This window comes from Pleuronectes platessa, chromosome 10 (genome assembly GCF_947347685.1).
Source record: "Pleuronectes platessa chromosome 10, fPlePla1.1, whole genome shotgun sequence".
Lineage (NCBI taxonomy): Eukaryota > Metazoa > Chordata > Actinopteri > Pleuronectiformes > Pleuronectidae > Pleuronectes > Pleuronectes platessa.
In genome coordinates, this window is record NC_070635.1 from 13,827,171 (window position 1) to 13,849,140 (window position 21,970).

Consider the following 21,970-nt stretch of genomic DNA (forward strand, 5'->3'; position numbering starts at 1 on the left):
TTGGGAAATTCTCCAGAGAGGCAGCACCACCGTGAATATCAGTGGTGTATTGCGTTTGTGTACAGGAATAGTGCAAGTTCAAATACTCTGCAGCGGATGTGTTTTACAGCTGAAGGCATCTGGGGAGAAAATGCCTCACAACTCACAGCTGGGTCACTATCAGGGGCAGGATCTCAGATAAGGTTTCTGTTTAACTTTGATGAGATTCCACAGAGAGGCTGCACGACACTGGATGTCCGTGGTGTGTTGCGTTTTCCCAGTTTTGCAATGGCATGTATGTGTGAGATTTGGGGATAAAAGGGTCTGTAATGTGCAAAGAAGATTCTAATACTTGTAAAAGTTTTCAGTCGTACATCTCTGGGCTGAAAACAGCCAATTTTTGTGCGGTCTTATATGTGGATTTATTTTCTTGATTATAAAAATATGTAGAAATGTTCATATCTTTGTCCTCAGTGTGCAGCGGTTTGTGTATCTGTCTTCCACTCAGATGTACAAACTCTGCCTCTTCACTAAAGTGTAACAAATTTGAAAGGAAGGGAAAAGCATCGGCCCATTATTCCGCCAATGCATTAAACCACGTAACCCTGTTGGAGAATTTATAAAAGCTGCGATGTGAAAACTAAATTTAAAAAAGAAAAATAGCTCAGTTGCCAAAATGTTTCTCCCTTTTCAAACACTTTGAACAGCGGAGAGAAAAAAGCTCTGCTGCATAAGTCGATGTCAAATTCTCTCTTTTGTGTCGGGTCCTGCTGAATCCAATGAGTTCACCAAAGGGGAGAGAGACGGGGGTAAAAACAAAATCCAAAGCAGGAGAATAAACTGAAAGGCATCAAATTTCAAGCACTCCACATAAAGTTGAAGTAGATGGGCTTTTACACATAAAGCATTAACTGTTTGTTGGTAGACAACATGGCTTACAAAACCCAATGAGAAGTTTCACTTTGCTGCAGCCGGAGAGGGAAACACTGCTGCTGCTGAGCTGAGGAAGAGCTCGAGTAATTAATGTGCTGCCTTTGTTCTTCTTTTGTCTGTATATGTGTGTTTTTTTACCTTTGCTTATAGAAACCATGCGTGGGTGTGTATGAAAGTAAAAGCGTTTAAAATAGTTTTGCTCTTGCCGCTGGTGAGATGTAAAGCTCGAGAACTAATTTCTTTTATCAACATGATTCTGTCAACGTGATTAAGGGAAGCATTACTCAGGCGGGCCCTTATTTCACCGAAAACATTAAAACAACTGACCTCAAAGAGATTGAGTACACTGAAGCTTTTAATATCACTCGTTTTTTTTGGTGTGCATATCATTTCATCGTCAGATTTCATCACTGATACATGGGTGACAAAGGATAACCGGTAAAAAGGCACTTAAGAGAGCACAGGGTAACACTGAAACTAGAGGGATAATGGTGATAAGTGAAATCACATGGTACAAACAACAGGGGTGTGGTCAGTATTCCATTGGGGCATCTGGGTTGTCCACCTCTTCATCACTAGAGGGTTCATAATCCTCATCAAGCGCTGGGTCTTCCTCCTCTGCCTCCATCTCTCCGCCCAGCTCGCCGAGCAGCTTCTCCACGTGCTCCAAAATGGGCTGGTCATCACATCGCAGCTTACTGTACAGCTGCGAGAGAGGGAAATCAAAATAAAAAAAGTATTGTAGTGTGAAATCGGTAGAAAGTGGGCTCAGTAGCAGAAATGTTGAGAGTAAAGTGGATAAATACAAGACATTAGATAAAGTGATGGAAAGACTCTTGAGAGAGGCTCTTCTGTTGCATCACTACAGCATCAGTAAGCGGGAGGATGGAGTTGAGGGAAGTGAGCAGCCCAGAGGTTTGAAGTCTCTAAGTGCTGGTTAGGCCGCCTGAAATATCCAACAGCAGCTGCTTTCCGTCAGCGAGGCACTCATGGCGTGCAAAACGCTGGTAAACAGTTTTTGTCTTTCATTTGGCAAATCAGCACTTTTGAAACACCATTCATGTGAATAGGAGACAAAAAAAAAAGGCCATTTGTCGTCCTCGTGCTGTTGCAACATGCAATGCGCACAAACGCTGAGTGTATCTCGGAGCACATATGGATATGTGCACATGTTTGTTATCTCAGTGAAAAAGGCGTGAAAATGCAAGATAAAAACATCCCGTCCTCAAAGAAGCCAGCAGATTTATCTCAGTAAAATACTCTGCATGTGTATAATTACTGAACTCAAAGTGGAGCTGGTGATAAAACTACTGGTGCTAGCATTAAGGACGGCGAGCACAACGCTGTGTTTCTGTGTGTGCATGTACTGAGTGGAACTGATGTGGCGATTTAGGCTTTTTGCTTTTATTTCTAGAAGCAAAACTAGAAAGAAAAAAAAGAGGGTAAGTGGGGAATGGTTTATGTGATCTAGGAAAAATATTATGTTGAGTCGACCAAAATGTGGTTAAAAACACACAGGAACTCACACAAACACACATTTACTTGAGCTTAGGGACAATAAGAAGCAGAGTGCCATCATCATTCTTACTAAAAGTGTAACGAGGCCAGGAGAGTGAGGAAGAGTGTGTGTGACTGCTTTGCCCTGGGACCAGTCTCTAAGCAACAGCAGGTCCTGACAGGAGACACGTAGTCCCATGGGAACTCATTTGGAGTGTGAGAGTGAGTGTGTGTGTACGTGTGTGTATATGTTTTAAGGGCTTGCAGTCTCGGCAGGTTGGAGCTCTAGGGAGCTGGAGCGTGACCCATGCCCAGGGACTGATACGGGAGATAGGCTGACCCTCTCAGCCTCGTCAGAACACCCCCCACAAACCCACACCCACACCCACACACACAGATTATTAATTCTGCCAGTGTCACTCTGAAATGCCTGGAGATGTTTATCCAGGACGAACACTCAGAATACAAGGTGCAATAACAATATGCTCGACTCAATACCGAGAATAATTGCGCATTAAAGCTTAGGGTACGAGATGTCTTTTTATAAATAGAAACGATGTAAGTGAACGTGTGAAAACACTGAACGTCTACTCTACACAACGCTAATTGGAAAGTGTGTGAATACAGTAGGTGGGGATATTTACTACAAATCAATACTATAGCGTTCCTGATCGATAGGACGTGATTATTCACGGCTCTGCTTTTAGCTAACTAAACAAACAGGAGCTATTCTTTACACATTCCGTGTCGAGCGCTGCTGACATCAGCACCGCCGTCGCATAAGACACAAAGCGTTTCTCATTTACAACAGCCAATGTTTTCTCTTCTCACTTTCACGGCCCAGAGAGCTGCCGAGAAAGGGAGGGAGAGCGTGTGTTGTGAGAGCGTGCGAGTGTGTAATCGTATAACTTTTTCATGGTCCACTTTGCTCTACTTTCAAGGCCTGAGTCACGGCCCAAAGCACACTTGACCACCGCCATAAGAACTCACTCACACTCACACACAAACACACACACACACACACAAACCCACACACACACACACACACACACACACACAGGGGTGCATGGACACGCATGTTCTCATTGTCCTCTCACTATTCATTTTCAGCAATGCTAGTACCATGGCAACATTGGTCTTTGTGCTTGGTCCACCAACTCATTCCAGCCTTAACATTTATTGACAGGACTGACATGGAATATGATGTAGACATTCATATTCCCCTGAGGTGAAATACTACTGACTTTTAATGCACAAAAATGTCAAAATCTATTTAGTGGAAGAGTAAAAGTCGGGAGGGTGTGACATGCAGACAAATCTTGGAGGATTTGGCATGAAACAAATGGGTGCAAACATTTAAAGTCCCCAGAGGACTTTAAATCACAACATAAAAATTTAACGTTGTCCAATATTTTAAATAGAACCTGCCAGCTAATGGCATCTCTATGGGCATTATATCAATAAGAAACGTTTAGGATGCTCACAGAACAAACCAAAAAGGCACACATGGTAAACCTAATACTCTTATTTGTACTTTAAAACGTTTTCATCTTAAATGGATACCATTTCTCATGGTGGACGAGCTGTCACTGCGAGTGAGCCACGGTTGGTCTAATGGATGTATCTCTCTGTTTGCTAAGCATATCATTGAATTCAATGTATTTCCAGAACTAATTCCTAAACAAGGCAACAACTTGCAGTTCTTGTGAGACGTCCAGGTTTCTAGACCGCTAAGCTGTTTTCAAACTGCGGAAAATGTCCGAAAAACATGCAGCTTTTCATTTAGGAAGACATTAGATTGTCTGGTTTATACACATCACAGCAACATTTCCAGGACATTCAGCCGGGTAGAGCAGGAGGCAGGACATGATGTACAAATACTGCTGCAGAAACCACAGTGTTTACAGCACATCGACATCAGCCCTAATCGTCTTTTATCCTGGGATATTTGATAAATTCAGGTTGTGTTGCTGCGGCATGTTTGAGATGTCATCAACACCAACAAGTGAGCGGAGTTTAGTGCATGTCTGATGCAGTGTGTATTGACATGGCAGATTTCCCAGTGAAGAAACGTGCGCACAAAAGAGTCGAAAGGTTTGACTTTAATATTACAACACAAATGTCTCCAATTCGAGGTCAACGTATTGAACAGGTCAATATAATTTAGCACATAAGAGAATTGTGTTCCCTTCACATGGACAATTTAGAGAAGAAAAAGAACGTCAGGCTCTCAATGAGGTCTAATTCGGGTTGAAGCCATTGTGCTGCAACCTGCCATGGGCTTCTTGCTGACAGGAGAAATGACAGCTAGAAAAGTACACATTTACTCCCAACCAAAAATAAGTGCTGACCTTACAAAGGTTGTTTTTTTCTCACATATGTACTTTAATTCTCCGGAAGCATTTATGACTCAGCTCAGTATAGATCATCTGTGTCTTTTTCCCAGTATGGAATAGACAAAGGTGTAATAATAAGCACTCATGTACGCTTCATCGAGAAATTTGTTCCCCTTCATTTCATGTTCGAAACCTTTATAGACAATTCACATAGCAGAATAAAAAGAGGCTGATTAGGTGCTGAGAGACTAATCATTCCATCATTGTTCACCTTCTGCTCGACATCTACGCTCAACTTCCCATTTCTTTTTACCTCTTCTTTCATTTCATGTCCTGATGCTTTCATCCCCCCTGCTCGTCTCCTGACCGTTCTCCCCTCGTGCACTCCCTCGCTCGCACACTCTCCCCAAATGACCTGCCTGTCAAGGAGATGGACACTTCCTCGCACTCTCACACCCAGCTATTAATGCAGAATAAATCTTCCCTGCTTCCCATCTCTCAACTTCTCTCTTGTTTTCTGAAACCTGCTCTTTCCATCCCTTTTTTGGGACCAAACTGAAATACATAGTTTTGATAAGTAAGTGGGACTGAACCTGTTCCACTGGTCAATCAGTTGGTTGATATTATCTTATCCGACCAAATTGCCATTGGTCGGACAATCGCCGCTGTTGTTTTAATAAGGACAAAGGACCTTTAATCAAAAGTGGATTAATCTACTGTTTTCAGCAACAGAAGGGAGAGACATCCTGTGAAAACTAATGGAGGTTCAGAGATCAACAACCAACAGCGTTATGACTCACTGTGTTTATTGCTTTAGGCTTAGAGTGTGAAAATATCAGAGCTGGAAAATGTCTTTTCCTGAATTGAACCTGTTTAATGTGCTGCAAATACTAGCTTTTTAAATCCATTACAATTATTCAAGCTCAAGGTTGGTCGATATGCTGTCATATGTCATAGGTAGGACAATCCCAGTGTTCATTTCATAAGGAGAAACTCCTCGGAGGTTTGATCCATTGTTTTTGGCTGCAGGAGGGAGATACATCCTGTGAAAACTAATGTAGGTTCACAGCTCGACAACCAACAAGACAAATCCTCGAAAGACGATAAAGTGACTAGTCAGTGTGACGATTATCCGTCAACTTTGTGTGCTTGAGGCTTCAAGTGTTAAAATATAACAACTGGAATACTTTTCCTCAACTAATTAAGTTTAAATGGTTTAATATGCTGAGAAAATACAAGCTTGAAATGTTTTTAATGTAGAAGACACTATGTGGCCATTATTCCTCCCTGCGATCAAACGATTGTTTACAATTTCAACAAAGATTTTACTTTGGGTGACTACGGCCCTATCAGTGAGAACAATAATTATATGACTTCTTTCATGTGCGTCATACAAACACACTTCTTCACTGGTAACGTGTGGTATTGGCTGACTCAAGACCCCTCTCGAGTGTGAACACTGCATGTCGCTCGGAGTCAAAGGCTCACACACATGCTCATAACTTACCACCTCAGTCCTCCAGGCACATCCACGGGAGGCGACGGCATTAAAATTACATGACGAGCACACCTCAGACCGGCCCAATCCACAATCTGTGCTCATGAGATACCTTCAGCCTCATCAAATAGCAAAGCTTTTGACCTCCAGTTGTCCGGACTCCCTCTGTGCACACTCACACACATGCAGGCTCATGCACGTATATACCATTGTCCTCTGTGCATACACTGCAGATCCTTCCTCGATCGCACCCTATCTAGCAGAGACTCAAATTCCATTTCACGTCCGGTTTACTATTGATTTTACCCTTGCTGCTATTCACCAGCAACACCCCCTGCTCCCCACCGCTCCCTACCACACACACACATACACACAGAGACACACATCAAATCTGTTCCCTTCTGTGCCTCCTCTCTTTTCTCCCCACCCGCCTCTCTTACACTTCTTTCTTGTCCTCTCGACTCATCTATTCTTGCCATCCTTCTTTTCAATTCATCTCAGCTGGATACATTGTGTGTGTGTGTGTGTGTGTGCACGTGTACTGATCAGAGAAGTGCTGAATAATTGGGACATTTCTTAATAATAATAATAATTAGATATGCAAGTTGCCACACAACCCATATTAAATATGTGCATCCACACACACGCATTAATTTAGCAAAGTCATAAAGTATGCAGAGAAGTGGACTAGAGCCAAAACAAGCCGTTGGGCTTTGAGGCCTCATTTCCATGTTGGAGCCCATTTTAACTAGCAGACTGACTCGTCATTAATAATTAACAGTCATAGTGACGCTCAGAAACAAAGCTCTGATATAAACATGGGAGAACGTCTTCTACAAAGGGCACAGATGCACAGACATATGAGCGAAAAGAGCCAGAGAAAATAAGTGCACCGCAAGAGGGGTTCTTCTTTTCTCCCACTCCCCCTCACCTTTTCACGGACTCTGAGCATTTACCTTTCACATTAATCGCTGCTTCACTCCCCACACAAAGAAACTCTGCTGTTTACTTTTCACGCTCTGACAGCTCACCCAATTCTCTTACCAGTCCCTCACAATGCAAAAGTGGCTAAGTGCTTAAATTTCGCCCTTCCTTTATTATATCTCGCCACAGAACTGTCCGCTTAAATAAATGCAAACACTATTCTCTTATTTCCAACCCCAGGGTTCCCATCCTCCCTTTCAGCAGCTCAAAGCCCACCTCCCTCTTGTCTCTCCTGCGGACATCCTCCCTGGATGCTGGTTAGACATGCCTGTCACTACGCTGCTCGGCAGAGAGACAGACATCAATATATTGCCACTCTGCTGCCCCTACTCATCTGTGGAGGAACACGACGTGGCAGGGGGGAGGCGGAGGGAGGGTTGGGAGTCGGGTGAGGAGGGATGGGGGGGAGGAGAGGGTGGGGCCTGCCATCCTTCAGTCTGTGCTGTCTGATTTACAAGCCTATTGGATTTTAGACTAACATGAATCACTGCTCCATAGAAGCATTACTCCCTGACAGCAGGACAGAATGAATGAGACACATCAGCTCCTCTGTATGTGTGTGTGTGTGTGTGTGTGTGTGTGTGTGTGTGTGTGTGTGTGTGTGTGTGTGTGTGTGTGTGTGTGTGTGTGTGTGTGTGTGCATGTATAAGACAGAGGGGTAGATTTAAACCTCTTTGAGACCACACAAAAAGGCATTTCTGTAGCATCAATAAAGCTTAGTCAGGATCCTCTCATGTACACAGTACTTAAACTTCTTCTGTGGTCTCATCTACATGACATGTATTACAAATGTACCCAGTAGCCGTGCACAGTGCACAGCTTTAAAAGTACTCTTTTGAAAGTAAAAATCCTAAATTATAACTTTTACTATCGTAACATTTTAAGTATTATAGGGAAAATGTAGCTGTGTAACAAAACTTGAAGTATTTGACATTTCGTAACATTAGATCATTACCTGTGCGTTTCATATTTAAGCAGCATTCTTATGTTGAGACGGAGCTAGTTTTGGAGTATCTTATAACTAATGACTATTATCACCAAGGAGGTTGTGTTTTTGTTTTGATTGGTTGGTTGGTTGGTTTCTTTGTAATAAGGTAGGACTACACAAAAAGTACATAATGGATTTAGAACGATACAAACCAAAATGTTGGGGCAGACACAGGATATATATATATATATTTTTTTGAACTTCCTTTAACATTGTTTGAGTTTTTACCTTCTTTGCGTTGGTCAGGTACGATCTGGCAGCCTCTTTCAGCGCCGTCCACTCCTCCGTCTCCTCCTCCGTCACTTCCCTTCCCTCTATTTCTTGCTGCTCCTTTGATTTTTCCAGCTGGAGGTAACACACCCAGCCGGAGAGATACCACACCTGGGAGGACCAGAGACAGAGAGATGGGTGGGTGGGGCCAGGAGGCGTGATGAGACAGAGAAAGCGCTCTTTGTTGCAGAAAGTGAACACTGACGAGAGAAATAGATCTGTGACCCGCACAGAGCATGTCTGCATGAAATCCCACTTCCTCCTCTGACAAACAGGTTTCACACATAGGACATGGAATCACACACACACATACAATCCTGACATATGCTGCATGAATATAACGACACAATGTGCCATACTGCAGCTTAACTGTGAATTCAAATCTGTGACTACAATATTGTTTTTATCTCTCTGTGGCAAAAAAGATAAAATTACTCTTCTGAAATATAAACAAAAACATAATATAAGAAAATGAAAAATAAATTTCCTCAGGCAAATATCCTCCAAATCATATTTCAGTCTGAAAAGCTGTGTTGAGGATATTGGCTTGCTATTAAATTACAGGAGTAAAGTTTTTATAGTTTCTTCATCTTACAGTTAATTCCTATTTTCTACACGTGACTTTGAACACATTAATCTTAACGCCCACCGACTGCATATTATTTCCTAGTGCCACATCTTGCAAACAAAATGTTTACATACAAACAGTGATTTAAAACTAATTGTTGGTTAAAAGTGTATTAAGAGGTAGTCAAAGCGACTAATGTTTAATGACATTTGCATCACACTTGACAAAATAAATAGAAAACACTTGTTATTGCTTAACTTTACCTTTGTAGTTATTTGGTTTACTCATGTTTCCTTTTTTTGAATATCACCCTTTTTTTACAGTTTCTCTTTAATGAAGAAAAACATCTGCACACTCAGACCTGTGCAACATTCATTTACTGAGTCAAGCTTTTGATGAAGGATTTTCTTCAGACATGACGTGGGTTCAAAAATGTGTCACAGAGCTTAGCACAATGTGTTGGCAAATATGTGGTAATGATTTAGCTGCTTCTGTAGCAAATAACAACCACCGATATGTGAGCGTCACTTAATTCATGAGAGCACCATCAAGAGTTAGGTGTTAGGGGCCTGTTCACTTGACATCTATGCTCGAAAACACGAAAACACAATTTTGAAATAAGCCTGTTGCTCCACAGAGTTCAAACTGCGGGGGAGGCATAATCTTTTTAACTGGAAGTTTATATGTTAAAACACAATCAACTTTTTCTCTTTCTTTTCCATTATCACATCATTTCCCTTCAACATAATCACATCCACTTTGCAATGCTTGCTCTTCCACCTCTTTACACAATCATAGTCAACTCTCAAAGAACTTGGAGGTGTGTGCGTGCCTCTCATCTGAGGCCAGAGTTCAACCCTCCCACTGTTCTTCAAGCACCCAGATACGAATATTAGCTTTATTCATTATTCATTGAGGGCAGAGGCAGAAGGGACCTGCACCTTTGCCAAATCAACCATTTAGCTAACAAACACATCAAGGCATGCCCCGCTGAATTCCGATTTGCTGCATCGCATGCTGAGTGGGAGGCTACCCCCTGCAGCCACACTTATCAGAGCCAGCACTGGAGGAATGTAGAAATGTTTCACAACCCCCATATGACATTTTTTTATCAACAAAATATTTTCGGTGAATAAAGGACCTTCGGGGGGGGGGGGGGGAAACGGTTCATGTGTGTTTTCCAAAGAGAAAGAATAGAATTTAGGGCGATTAAATTCCAAATTTGAACTTCCTCACAAAGGGAGAGCCGCTGTGCGTCTTCAAAAACAGAGAGAACAGGGCTGGAACATTCTTCACAGATGGTCCACTGTGGAATATTTGTGTATGTGGTAAAGATGGTTTATGTATCTGTACTGAAAATTAAAACATGAGAAAGTTTGCTAATTAACAACTTCAGAGGATCCACTTTACCCGACCACAACCCCAGACAGGCGGACACATAATAAAATGAATGCTGCGTCTGTCAATCAAATCGCTAGAACTGTAGTAATTTCAAAGCGGAGGCACATCTTAGTTCCCATATGGCGCCTCTGAAGGAAGAACAAAAGCATCAGGAAGCAATGGAATAACTTTGAAACAAGATTTGCAAGGAACCTGCTATGTAGTTAGTGCAGACTTACACAAGCAAGGCTCCAATTTTGTGATATGCAAGAGTTAGAAGACGGAGGCGAGCGCTAACAACTTATCTTCTGTGTTTAGGAGAGAAAATGAAAGAGAGAGAGAGAGAGGAAGAGGGGAGGAGGAAGAAGAGAGACTAGTTGAATGTGTCAGTCATACGTGTGTCTGACATCACAAACGTGACTCTACCTACAAAACCGTGATGGGATCTGACAAATCACTTTCTGACCATTAGAAGCGGTGACTGAATGCACATGTGATTGGCTCTGGGCCCGCTCAAATCGAGTGTCACAGCTGTGCGTCTCTGGAGCGAGTTTAAAAGTTCAGCCCCCCGATGACTGCTCTCAATCTGTCAGCTGAGGGGTGTGTGTGTGTGTGTGTCTGTGTGTGTGTGTGTGTGTGTTTTTGTGCCGAAGCCAAGGGGGAGTGAGGGAGAGAGACACCACCGTTTTCTTTTATCTGACACTCAGTGGCACACCTTCACTTCCTCTGTTACTGACGGGGAGGATTTGGAGGCACACTGACAGCACACAGCTCAGACCAAAGCACAGTAGAAAAAAAAACTGCCATTTACGCCACTGTCTAATAAGCATTTAAGTTCTCAGTCGTACTCGGTGTGTGAGCACCAAGCACCGCAAAAGTGAGAGTGGCTGGCTCAGCAAAAGCAACTATGTGCACAGGCTGAAACTGTCTCTTTCACATTGGGATGATGTCTTTTTCGGATCCAGCAGAGGCTCCTGCATAATAATAATAATAACAATATGAAGACTGGCTGCAAAGAGATACATAAAAAGAGATAACGTAATCTTGTTGAATGACAACTATCACACTAATGAAACCGGACGGACCAGAACTGAAAATCCAATACAATTGAAGGAAGGAATCGGCCTTTAGTTCGATTTTTTCGACATCTGCTAATCTGATCGACCTCAGACTTGCCGAGCGTATTGTGAGAGCAATGTCAACCGTGAAGTTTTTTGGATGAGCGCTTCTCTAAAGTGGTTATTTCTAATATTAATTAGTATATTACAACACAATATGATGTTATTTCATTCTTAACGACATCATGGTGAATTTATTACATAATCCTTAGTATTCCTTAATACAATCATCCACCTTCCATCCTATCATATGATTTTTATATTATTATTATGATTATAAATTATTTTTCAATTTACATAAGCTTTAGTTTGTGTCTTTTGCCCTGTATGACGCTGCAATACCCGAGAATAAGCATGTTGTATATATACAAATACAGCTTTGTACTCTCAAATCAAGTCTTGACTTTATGATAATTAGAATTTATGCCTATCTGTGTTGCGCATTGGACATTTAATTGATTTCATTGTGTAACATTTATTTACTGTATCTTTTCAGACCAAGTGATTTGAGAGCTTGGATCCCAGGCTGCAGTTTAAAAGCCTATGCATTTATACATGGATGTTTTCTTCCACACGCCTTCGGGGGGGGGGGGGGGTCCATACGTCCGTAAATATGGGCTGTTTCTGTAATGGATGATTTATGTTTGTTTGGATGATGCCCTCAAGAAAGCTGCGAGCTGGATTAGTGCGGGTTCAACAATTAGCCCGCACCATCAGACACATTTTAAACAGGCAATGCACTCTTAAGACTATATTGCCTTTATTTTTCATTCATTAAGACTGAAATTGTTTCATATTTATCGATTTCTTCTTAAAAAAAGGGTATTTTTGTTTTCTCTTGACTTCACCATACTGTTAGGGAACTGATAAAGATGCAGTTGCACTTCACAGGGGCTATTAAATATGCAGATTAAATAATTCTGTATAATGATATGGTAAGGATTTAGGTGTTGCTATAGAAGCCGTCACACATGTAAGAAGTTCTGACTCTTAATCCCGCCTACAAGGCTGCGGCTGGTTGTTTGTTTCTGTAGCCAGCTGTCAATGAGTAGGACAACAGGGTTCAGAGGTCTGGAACCAGGCTATGAATGGGCTGCTGGAAATACAAAACCCCATTATAAAATACTAAAATCTTGCATCTCTGCCATGTTTTCATTTTTGCACAAATAAACTTTCCTGAATTTTGAACAGAAAAATAGGAAATAAAAAGTAAACATGAGGGAAAACCAAGTTGACCACCATCTTTTACTGGAATAAAACAGCAGAGACACCATTTCATTGCTTACCTGGACGACCTCATCGTCCTCCTCCAGAAGACCCTCCAACACGTCTACGGACATCTAATGAAGGATAGATGGGAGAGAGAAAAATGTTATAATTATCATTTAGTTTATAACATTCATCGGTGCAGACATATAGTGCTCTGTCTGTGGGCTGTGGCTGTGGCAGAGAAGAGACAAACACAACAGGACAAACACGTGGGTGTTGTGCATCTCCCAGGCACCTCGATCAATCACAGTGATCAGAAGGTCTGATAAGTGTCTATGAGGCGAGTGCCGTGGACATGACTTTGTCGATATCAACAAGACAACAGACATGGCCACCGATAGACACACTCACCAGTGCTTATCGCGCTGTCAATAGTCACTTTGGCTGCCAGGTTCAATGGCCCTTCTAATCCATTTACCGACATTAACGGTCAATATACTCTTAGTACCCACAACGAGCCAAAAGGTGCATGATAAATCTAAAGATCAGCTTTGAGCCACCATTTCTATTCCCCCACCTCAAACCTTTTCCTCAGATTTCCTCTCGATAGTGTCCTGGAGAGAGAGTTGGCGGTCTCAAAGGAGTTTAATGTTCGGTGACCTTTGCTATAGTGCGTCACAGTCTGGGTCAGTTTCTGTGGGAAGTTTCTATTACAGAAAACAGACCCCGACTAAAGTAGGCTGTGTGTTTGTTTTGCTCTGCCTCCCCCCTTGCTGATTCTGTGGTTGTGCCTTGTGTGTGTGTGTGTGTGTGTGTGTGTGTGTGTGTGTGTGGTTGTATGTGTGTATATGAGGCCCCAGGTGATGATGTATTGATTTTTGTCAACTTCAGGTAGGAGGCGACTGTTAGCCAATCACCCGTGGTGAAGGGCAAGAATAAAAGACATGCACACGCCTGCGCACGCACGCACGCACGCTCGACTCAATCACTACCACACAGTTTCACACCGTAACAAAGCTACACACAACAGTGAGCACAACAAGCAGTTCTTGTTCCTTGTTAAGGCGGTCTTATTAGCTGGAGAGCTTCCGAGTTTTTCCCCTCTCGCTCTTTGGAGTTCTCCTTTCATTAAGCCTGTGTGGTTCCGGTGGCGATAAAGAGGCGTGTTGTCTGGGAAGAGTGAGGCAGAGCCAGGTTAATTGAGAGGATGCCGCTGAGGCTGTGCAAATGTGAGTGTCAGGAAGTCGGGTGATTGATTGCTAGACCAATTATAAGCTGAAAAACCCATTGTCCTTAATTAATTAATGACTGATTAAAAATACACAAACAAAAACACCTAATCCCAGCTGATGATGAATGGATTCCTGCCCAGCGTTTGAATTATCCGCTTCATTTTCAGCGCATAACACCAACGTGACAGACACACACATCCACAAACACACACACACGCAAGCACGCACACACACAATCACACACTGTAATTCAACCCAAGCTCTCGATTTAATAGATACGAGCAAAGATCTGTCTGGGTGTTAAACAACTGATAGAGGAGGCGGTTTTGGTGCAAAAAAGTGCAACGAGAGCTATCTGGGAGACAGGATAAGTGAGCGATGATAACCATTATATCTTCTCCATCTGCACTCCTTACTAGCACACTGGTCAACCCAGGGGCAAGTGATTAAAGATTCAGAGATTCTTAAGCCGCTTCACGCTCAACAACAACAACAAGATTAATATTCTTGTGAAGATAAGTGGAAGAGAGGGGGTAAATACGAAGAAAAAATTGGACGGGTTCAAAAAAGCATCTTAATAAACAATGTAAAACTGGTCCATGAACAGCAATAATGCACTGCAAGGACACACACACGCCAAAGCCTCCACGTACATGTTGTCCTCTTTATTTCAATATCTGTTAAAGAAAAGGAAGCAGGACTCTGGGGAGAGAGTAATTTATAACGGCCACTGTGTATGTGTGTGTGTGCAGTTTGTGCGTGTGTTTGTGTGTAATCTTCAGGCAATTTTGTTTAACAGAATCATTTTACCGGAGAGCACACAGCAGAGACAGGAGAAAGACAAATTACTTTACAAGTGAGGGCAAGCCGTATCTCACACACACACACACGTGCGCGCAGTGGCGTCTGCACTTAGGTAAATAAATCCTAGGGATGTCAGTGGTAACTGTGTGTCCAAGCAGAATTAGAAAGTACAAGTTGTGTTCCATTGTGAGCTAATTTGAAAGAACTGTAATTTAAAATGGTGACGCATGAAAGAAAACGAGAACGATACAGAAAGACCTCCCCATCAGTCACTGTGATAAGTACAACAAACACACACCTTAATGACTGTCAGTGGAGACGGTCTGTCTGCTGTGTGGCAAGTCAATTAGTGGCAGTGATGATGATGGTAATATATAAGTATGTGTGTGTGTGTGTGTGTGTGTGTGTGTGTCCGACTGTAAGAGGACTGATCTCTGCGGGCTGAGTTGTTACTATAAAGCAGAGACCATAAATTAACAAGTAAAGCAATACAGCATGAATTCAGATTCACTACAGTCATAACTTCAAACTGCTTCTTTTAACAGACCAACCCAAACACATTCATTTTAAATTGGTGTAAAACATAAAAGCAACAGACTCTCTCATATTCAGAGATAGAACCAGTGGATATTCAGCGTTTTGATTTACAAAACAAACCCCAAAAAATGAAAAATATCAGAAATCTAAACTGGAGCCTAAATTTACAATTAAGATTGGTTGATATACTCCCGTCAAAGAATTTTGCCTCCTATAGGTATCTGCATCGAGCGTCCAAAATCCATAACGTTATCTGATTTAAACTGCAGTCAATCAGTGGTCAACCATTACCCAGTCAATAATAATAGCCGCTTTAAATCTACAGAATAGGCCTCAGAAACACTTTAAAAAGCTCTGACTCAATTTATAGAAGTCATGGACAGATTTGGGAAATGTTCAAGTGTTTTTCCACAAAAAAACAAGAGGGGAAAAATAAGCAATTTCATCCTCTTCTACATTAAGTGGCACAGATCCACATCTTAGTGAAAGAGACGACTGGGGAAATGAGCAGCAGCCGCGTAACTGATGTTTTCATGAATTCATTAACCCACGGTCTACTTACAAAGACCATGGGACAATTGCATCATCTAACTCTTACCATCAGTTGATGTGATGGTTTCCATGAGCTTGACCTTCTGCTATAAGTAACTCAAGCACCATAATATTCTCAATTCATCAAGAATATTATTTCCTCGTTAAGCTTTTCTTTTGCTCTCCGCTTACAAACTTAACCAGAAATCTCTCTTTTAAAAAGCTTGGCTCATTGCTCTTATTTTGTAGCCTAGATAGATTCCCTGCACTCCAGCTTCAACTCTTCTCCCCAAGTTGTTTCTGTGGATGTGTAAAACATCTGTTCTTTGATTATATTTCTGCTCTTTGTTTTTTTTTGGTCTGCCTGTCAAAAATCCCCAACTAATAGAATGTCAGCTATCAGAAAAATATAATTTTGTAACATTGCACAGTTAGTTTTTTTCCCATAACTATCAAGATGATATGATACATCCTGATTCTGTTGCCATGGTAATCATGGTACAACTATTTATTTAGGAATTTCCTGATTTACTTCCATTCAAACTCAACCAACATAGTGGATTGAATGTAAAAAGCCGAACTGAAATCATCAGACAAATAATCTAATCTACAACCGAGAGAGAGGTGAAGTGCTTTTGGCAAAGAAAGTCGTTGATGTGCTGCTACTCCTTCAATTCTACAGTGAACTAACCAGAAATAAGCGTTTAAATATATTTAATCAAACTCATGGCTAAGTTTGAAAGACCAAAGAGAAGTTTCAACAGGGGAAAATATACAGACAAGTTTTCGTATTCTGACTCACAGCTATGAGGGTAGCCATCAAACCAATAACTCAACAGACTGGAAGTACACAACTTTACACAGGGTTGTGAATAGATTTATAGTCCACAGGGAAAGATGGTGAGCACAAAAGTGAGTGTGTGTGTGTGTGTGACAAAGGAGCAGAGGAAGGAAATGAGAAGAGAGGATGTTCCTATCAAATTCAAGCAAAGTCCCAGTTTGGGAGAAAGAGGCGGATTTGAAAATATCTCGCTTCTTCTCTGCTTCCACCCTTTAACTCGATTTCCGTCACAAACTTTCAAATAGCTGATGGCTGAGAGCAAATATGACCAAAATTGTGCCATGATGTTTACAAACATGTGTGTGCACAGCAAAATATTCATGTTCTGAAGTGCTCGCAAAACGGATGCGGTTTGTGTTTCGGGCTTGATGACACCGACGGGATGATGAAGACAAACGACCCGTCAGAAACCATGGACCGAAACGTTGTCATTTTACTGATACACCTGACAGCCCATCTCTCCAATAAACACACAAACGTATAAATGCAGCTCTGGCAGGAATGCGTGTGTGTGTGTGTGAGTGTGTGTGTGTGAGCAAGCAGGGAAAATGGATTAAAGTGTTAACGTTAATGACTATTAGAGTTTATTTTAAGCACTGAACTGAAGCTACTGAGCCACTAAAACCAGATTCATTAATACTGGAACTGATGAGTGATTATCTAGACAAGGGCACTGACAGAAATGGCAGCAATTCATCAGAATAATAAAGATTCCTATTTTTTCCCCCTGTTTATTCTCCCCATCTCTCGTCCACCGCTTGCCCCCTCACCCCTGCCCCTCTCAGTAAATACCACTCTTCAATTATTGACACTGAACTCTGGAGGGGATAAACACCAGACAAGGCCTTTCCACCTTCAGTGCTATTCACTAGAAAAGGAAAGTGCACAAACACAGGAAAACAAACGCACACACATGCACACACGCCAAGCTGCGTTCCTGCTGTTATAAATACATAGACCGACAACGGCAGAAATTTGCACTTTTGGAGAACAATTTTTTACCTCGTACTCCTCAGACTCGATGAGCAGTTTGGCCGTGGTGATGCGAGACTCGTAGGGGGGGACTTCACTCTGGGATAAAAAGAGAAGAGGACAAGATCGCCACCTATGCAGTATCTGTATATACAAGCATTCACCAACATGATAGTTTCAATTTATTGTTCAATGCCTTCATTGTCATTGAACAGTGTACAGTTAAATAAAATGAAGTGTCCCAGTGGTACATAAAGTAATATACAGACAAGTGGACACATCACAGTCTAATATAAAAACACAAATGTAAAAATTCAGGGTATTAAAAGTGATTATTATATGTATTCAGTTCCTCATAGTAACAATTCACATCAATATATTGCATGGGTTTTTTGTCTGTTCATTAAGACCTGATTTCGCTGTATAAAATGTAGCTGATAATCACAGAGGAGTCGACCTGCTCTAATAAATAGAGTAAACAACATAACAGCGATTTTTATCTTATCATCTTGCACCACTCTCATAAATCTGGCAGAGGCCTCCATTGTAAACTCTGCTAACATTTATTTGGAGTAATTCATTTCCCATCACAACTTTGACATTACAGCCATTTCTCTCTCTTTGTTGGATTCCCTTTAGTCGTTTGCTTACTTTATCCTTGAGACCTTTTTTCTTGTGTTGCTTTGTGCTTTCTCTTCACACAGACCTTCACAAACCGGCACACACCCGCACCCACAAAGCCACACAGATTTATGAAGCGTTTGTTCCGTCTTTTATTTTGTTATTATCCCTCATTCTATTATCTCTTACTTTTTCATCTCTACTGGTGTCCTTATATTTGTGCTCAGCGGAAAGCACAGTGTGACAATCCTGTTAGTTGAAAGTGATTTATAAATAAACCTGGGATCTTATGAGACCTGGTTGCTGTCAGAAACAAAAAAAAATACTAAGCACAGCACCAACTCACCTGCATGTGCTCGTCTGTGCTGGAGGAAGCTGCACTCTGTTTCTGGGCGGGAAGCCACAATCCGACGCTCTTCAACAGGTATTCTTTGCCTTCCTGAGGAGTGCAATTTACAGGCATGTATGTCAACATGTTCAAACTACTGTCACACATACACAAACCAAACAGACAAACACAAGTCAGAGTTTCACCGCTACAGGCTAACTCTTAAATGTTCTATGTATGTCAATGACCTCTGAATTAATCTAATATTAATTTAGTTATTTTTATTCTTAATTATTTCCCCTCACTATTTGTAGAAGGACTTTGGCTGCTCGATTTGAGATGCTGGGATTTGTGAATCTGGAGTCAGTCTGACCCCTGCAGCTTACAGCGAGTATTACAGCTAGTATTCCGATACCCTTCAGTTCTACCGTATCTGAAAGGTTTTGTTAATGTATGAGCATCAAGGGCAACGTTCAGGGCAATGTCCAAGTTTTGAGATATCCCCTGCTGACACAATGCCAACACAAAGACTGTTGATTTTACAATTGCCCTGAGACGATTTGCTTTTTCCACAAACAATGCACTGGTTACTCTGGATAATATGCAGAGATGACCGTTTTCACTATATCTTGACCCCCTGTATGGAACTGTTCCAAGAAAGCTCAGGAAAAGGTTATTGTGTATGTAAATATTGATGTCTACCCTGCAGCTATTGCATATCTTTTCTACAGCATATGAGAACTGTGAGACAGAAGGAAATTGTCTGTTTTACAAATCTCAAAGACACATCGGTGACCTGAAAAGTTCAAGAGTAAGCACAGAGCAAGTTCGTTCAGAGAGAAAATGGTGCATATATTCCAGCAGAAAGGATTCTCTCCGAGATGTTCTGCCTTGAATGAATCCGCCTTTAATAACAGTTGGAAAGTACAACAAATGAGTACAATCAGATTTATATAAATAGTATCTATAAATATGACAAAGAGATTCTGATAACTTCAATGTCAGATGCTGCATACTGTGCAATTTTCTAAATTTAGTTGAGGACGCTGCTTCCTCATCTCTTTCTCTTCATCAGATGACTATATGACCTCTGTGATCTGCCCAGTAATTAACATTTCTATTGGCGTGACCTGTCTGTGTATGTGCATGTTAATGCAAGTGTCCAATTGCTGATTAATGGCATACAATTCAATTTGCTCAGAATAATTAACTCAGCAGATTCCTGCTTTAATATGGTGATAACTCATCCTGAGCATTAGTGTGTGTGCGTGTGTGTGTGTGTGTGTGTGTGTGTACTGACCTGGTTTTTCTCTGTACTGAACAGGTAACTGGCCATGAGCTGGAGAGCCTCAGGGTTGTCATGGTGATACTGTAATGCTTTCTCGACAAGCTCTCTGCACTTGTCTGCAGCTCCTTCGTCCATGCTACATGCACACACACACACAAACACGCACATTAAAAAGCAGTAACAATAAAAGGGGTTAATTGTGTCAAGAGGGTAACTCTGTTTGCAGCCGCACCAGAGGTCTGTGAGGTAAATCTCAGCGACGGAGCAGTAGGCTGCGCTAACATCTTTCGCTGTTGGGAGCTCAGAGTCCTCATCTGCTTCCCGAGAAGTAGCTCCGGCCTGAGCCTGCTGAAAGAGCAGAGGGAATATGATTTATTTTAAACAGTTCCTTCAAGCCTGATCAATGGAAAGATATTGAACAGTCACCCTAACCCTAACCCAAAAAAAGGGTTAGGGTTAGGGTGTACGCTGACTTAAGAACAAGACTGTAAATAATTATAAAAAATCTAATTGTCTTTCTTCTAAACATTTTTACGAAATTCATGAAGAGGCTTATATGTCAACGATTCTCATTCCATTTCTCATCAATTTTTGGGTTGACTTCAAACTGCCAAGATATTTATTTTAATAACTCATAGTCCAAATAAGGCCCAGAGGATGTTCATGGATATATGATTCAAGACAGATAGATACAAATTCATTAATTGTCCAACAGCACCCTCTTGTGTAGATAGATAATAATACAGTAGCATTAAGATTTAAGTACAATAGCATTTCCTTTCCATCTGTAAACCTTATGTAAACCATATAGGGTGTGTGTGTGTGTGTGTGTGTGCGTGTCTGTGTGTTTGTGCACTCACTGTTGTCTCTGCTTGTTTCTCCAATGCAGACATTAGGACCTGTATCCCTTTAGTGTAGTAGTCCACAGCCTCCTGACCTGTGTGGATCTGTCCCAGGTACATGTACTTACTGTGGCCTTCATCGGGGCTCAGCTCCACTGCACGCAGGAAAGCTTAAAGCCTCAGTTAAGGAAGTGTCAACAACCATCACCGCATTAAAGCAGTAAAGATACATCCCAGCGGTGAACTGACTGAATCAGAGACATGCACAAAAACAAGACAGGAACAATACGATTTCAAGGATATTTCCTTAGCTTTGAGTGTGTCTCCTAGTTCAGAGCAGATGTGTCCCAGCATATCCAGAGCTTGGAGGTTGGTGGGCTCCACATCCAGGGCTCGTTGACAGAAAAGACCAGCCATCTCAAAGTCCAAGCTGTCCATGCATTCCTCTGTCTGTGCAACACATCATCACATGATATATAAGGAACACGAACGCATGTTAAAGACATGGCAAAGACGTGTCTGTCACAGGGGATGCTGTTACCTTCTCCAGTAGCTGCAGCACAGGGTACTTCTCAGCTGTCTTCCTCTTGGCTTTTTCATGCATTCTGACTTTCATCCGCTCCTGAGGCGTCAATCCCACAATTCCTGCATCTGTTGTGATGAGAGAAGTGAGAGTGTGACGTTATGATTTGTTTTCCCGAGGCCAATCAAAGCAAAAACAAGCGAATATGGTGGTCAACCTGTTGTTTCTGAGATTGACGGTACGTATACAGTAAATGCCAGAGCCACTCACCCCTGTTGGGACGGTTCTCGTTCCTCTTCGGTTTACTTTTCTTCTTCCCTTTAGCCTGTCCTCCCATGTTGGACAACAACGCGTCTTATATTCCTACAAATTCAGCCTGAAAACAGACTTAACAACAGTGTAAATGTGAGACACGCGTGGAGAGCAGCAGCTGATGGTATGGAGGCAGGCAGAGCGCATGCGCAGAGCGGTCACTGCGTGGATGCTCCGGAAGCCGAAGGCAGACATAATTACTGCCGGTCGAAAAAGTCACACTGACACAAGTATGATTTTACCTTTAAGCTGTCCGTCATATTAAACACTTCGCGCCTCTTTTGACGCTGAGAGTCCACCACCACAACTTTGTGTTTCCGGGTTTTAAAAGGCACGTTTTAAACGAATCAAGCGCTTTTGCTTGTGGGCGGGCGCTCAA

The 21,970-nt window shown here is 41.8% G+C and overlaps 1 protein-coding gene across 2 annotated transcripts; it reads right to left on the reverse strand.

Moving 5' to 3' along the window:
• Positions 1–1,249: 1,249 nt before the first annotated feature.
• si:dkey-12j5.1 (uncharacterized) lies at positions 1,250–21,770 on the reverse strand. 2 transcript variants are annotated; one of them, XM_053432623.1, is made up of 11 exons: positions 21,550–21,770; positions 21,298–21,407; positions 21,060–21,206; positions 20,775–20,927; positions 20,147–20,259; positions 19,927–20,050; positions 18,645–18,737; positions 17,708–17,776; positions 12,838–12,891; positions 8,444–8,596; positions 1,250–1,618 (listed from the first exon to the last, which is right to left on the reverse strand). In XM_053432623.1, the coding sequence occupies exons 1-11, from the start codon at positions 21,614–21,616 to the stop codon at positions 1,445–1,447; spliced, it is 1,257 nt and encodes a 418-aa protein (XP_053288598.1). In that variant the 5' UTR covers positions 21,617–21,770; the 3' UTR covers positions 1,250–1,444. The 2 variants fall into 2 exon arrangements, with proteins under 2 accessions (XP_053288598.1, XP_053288597.1); XM_053432622.1 differs by having other exon boundaries at positions 20,147–20,262.
• Between the last annotated feature and the right edge of the window lie 200 nt (positions 21,771–21,970).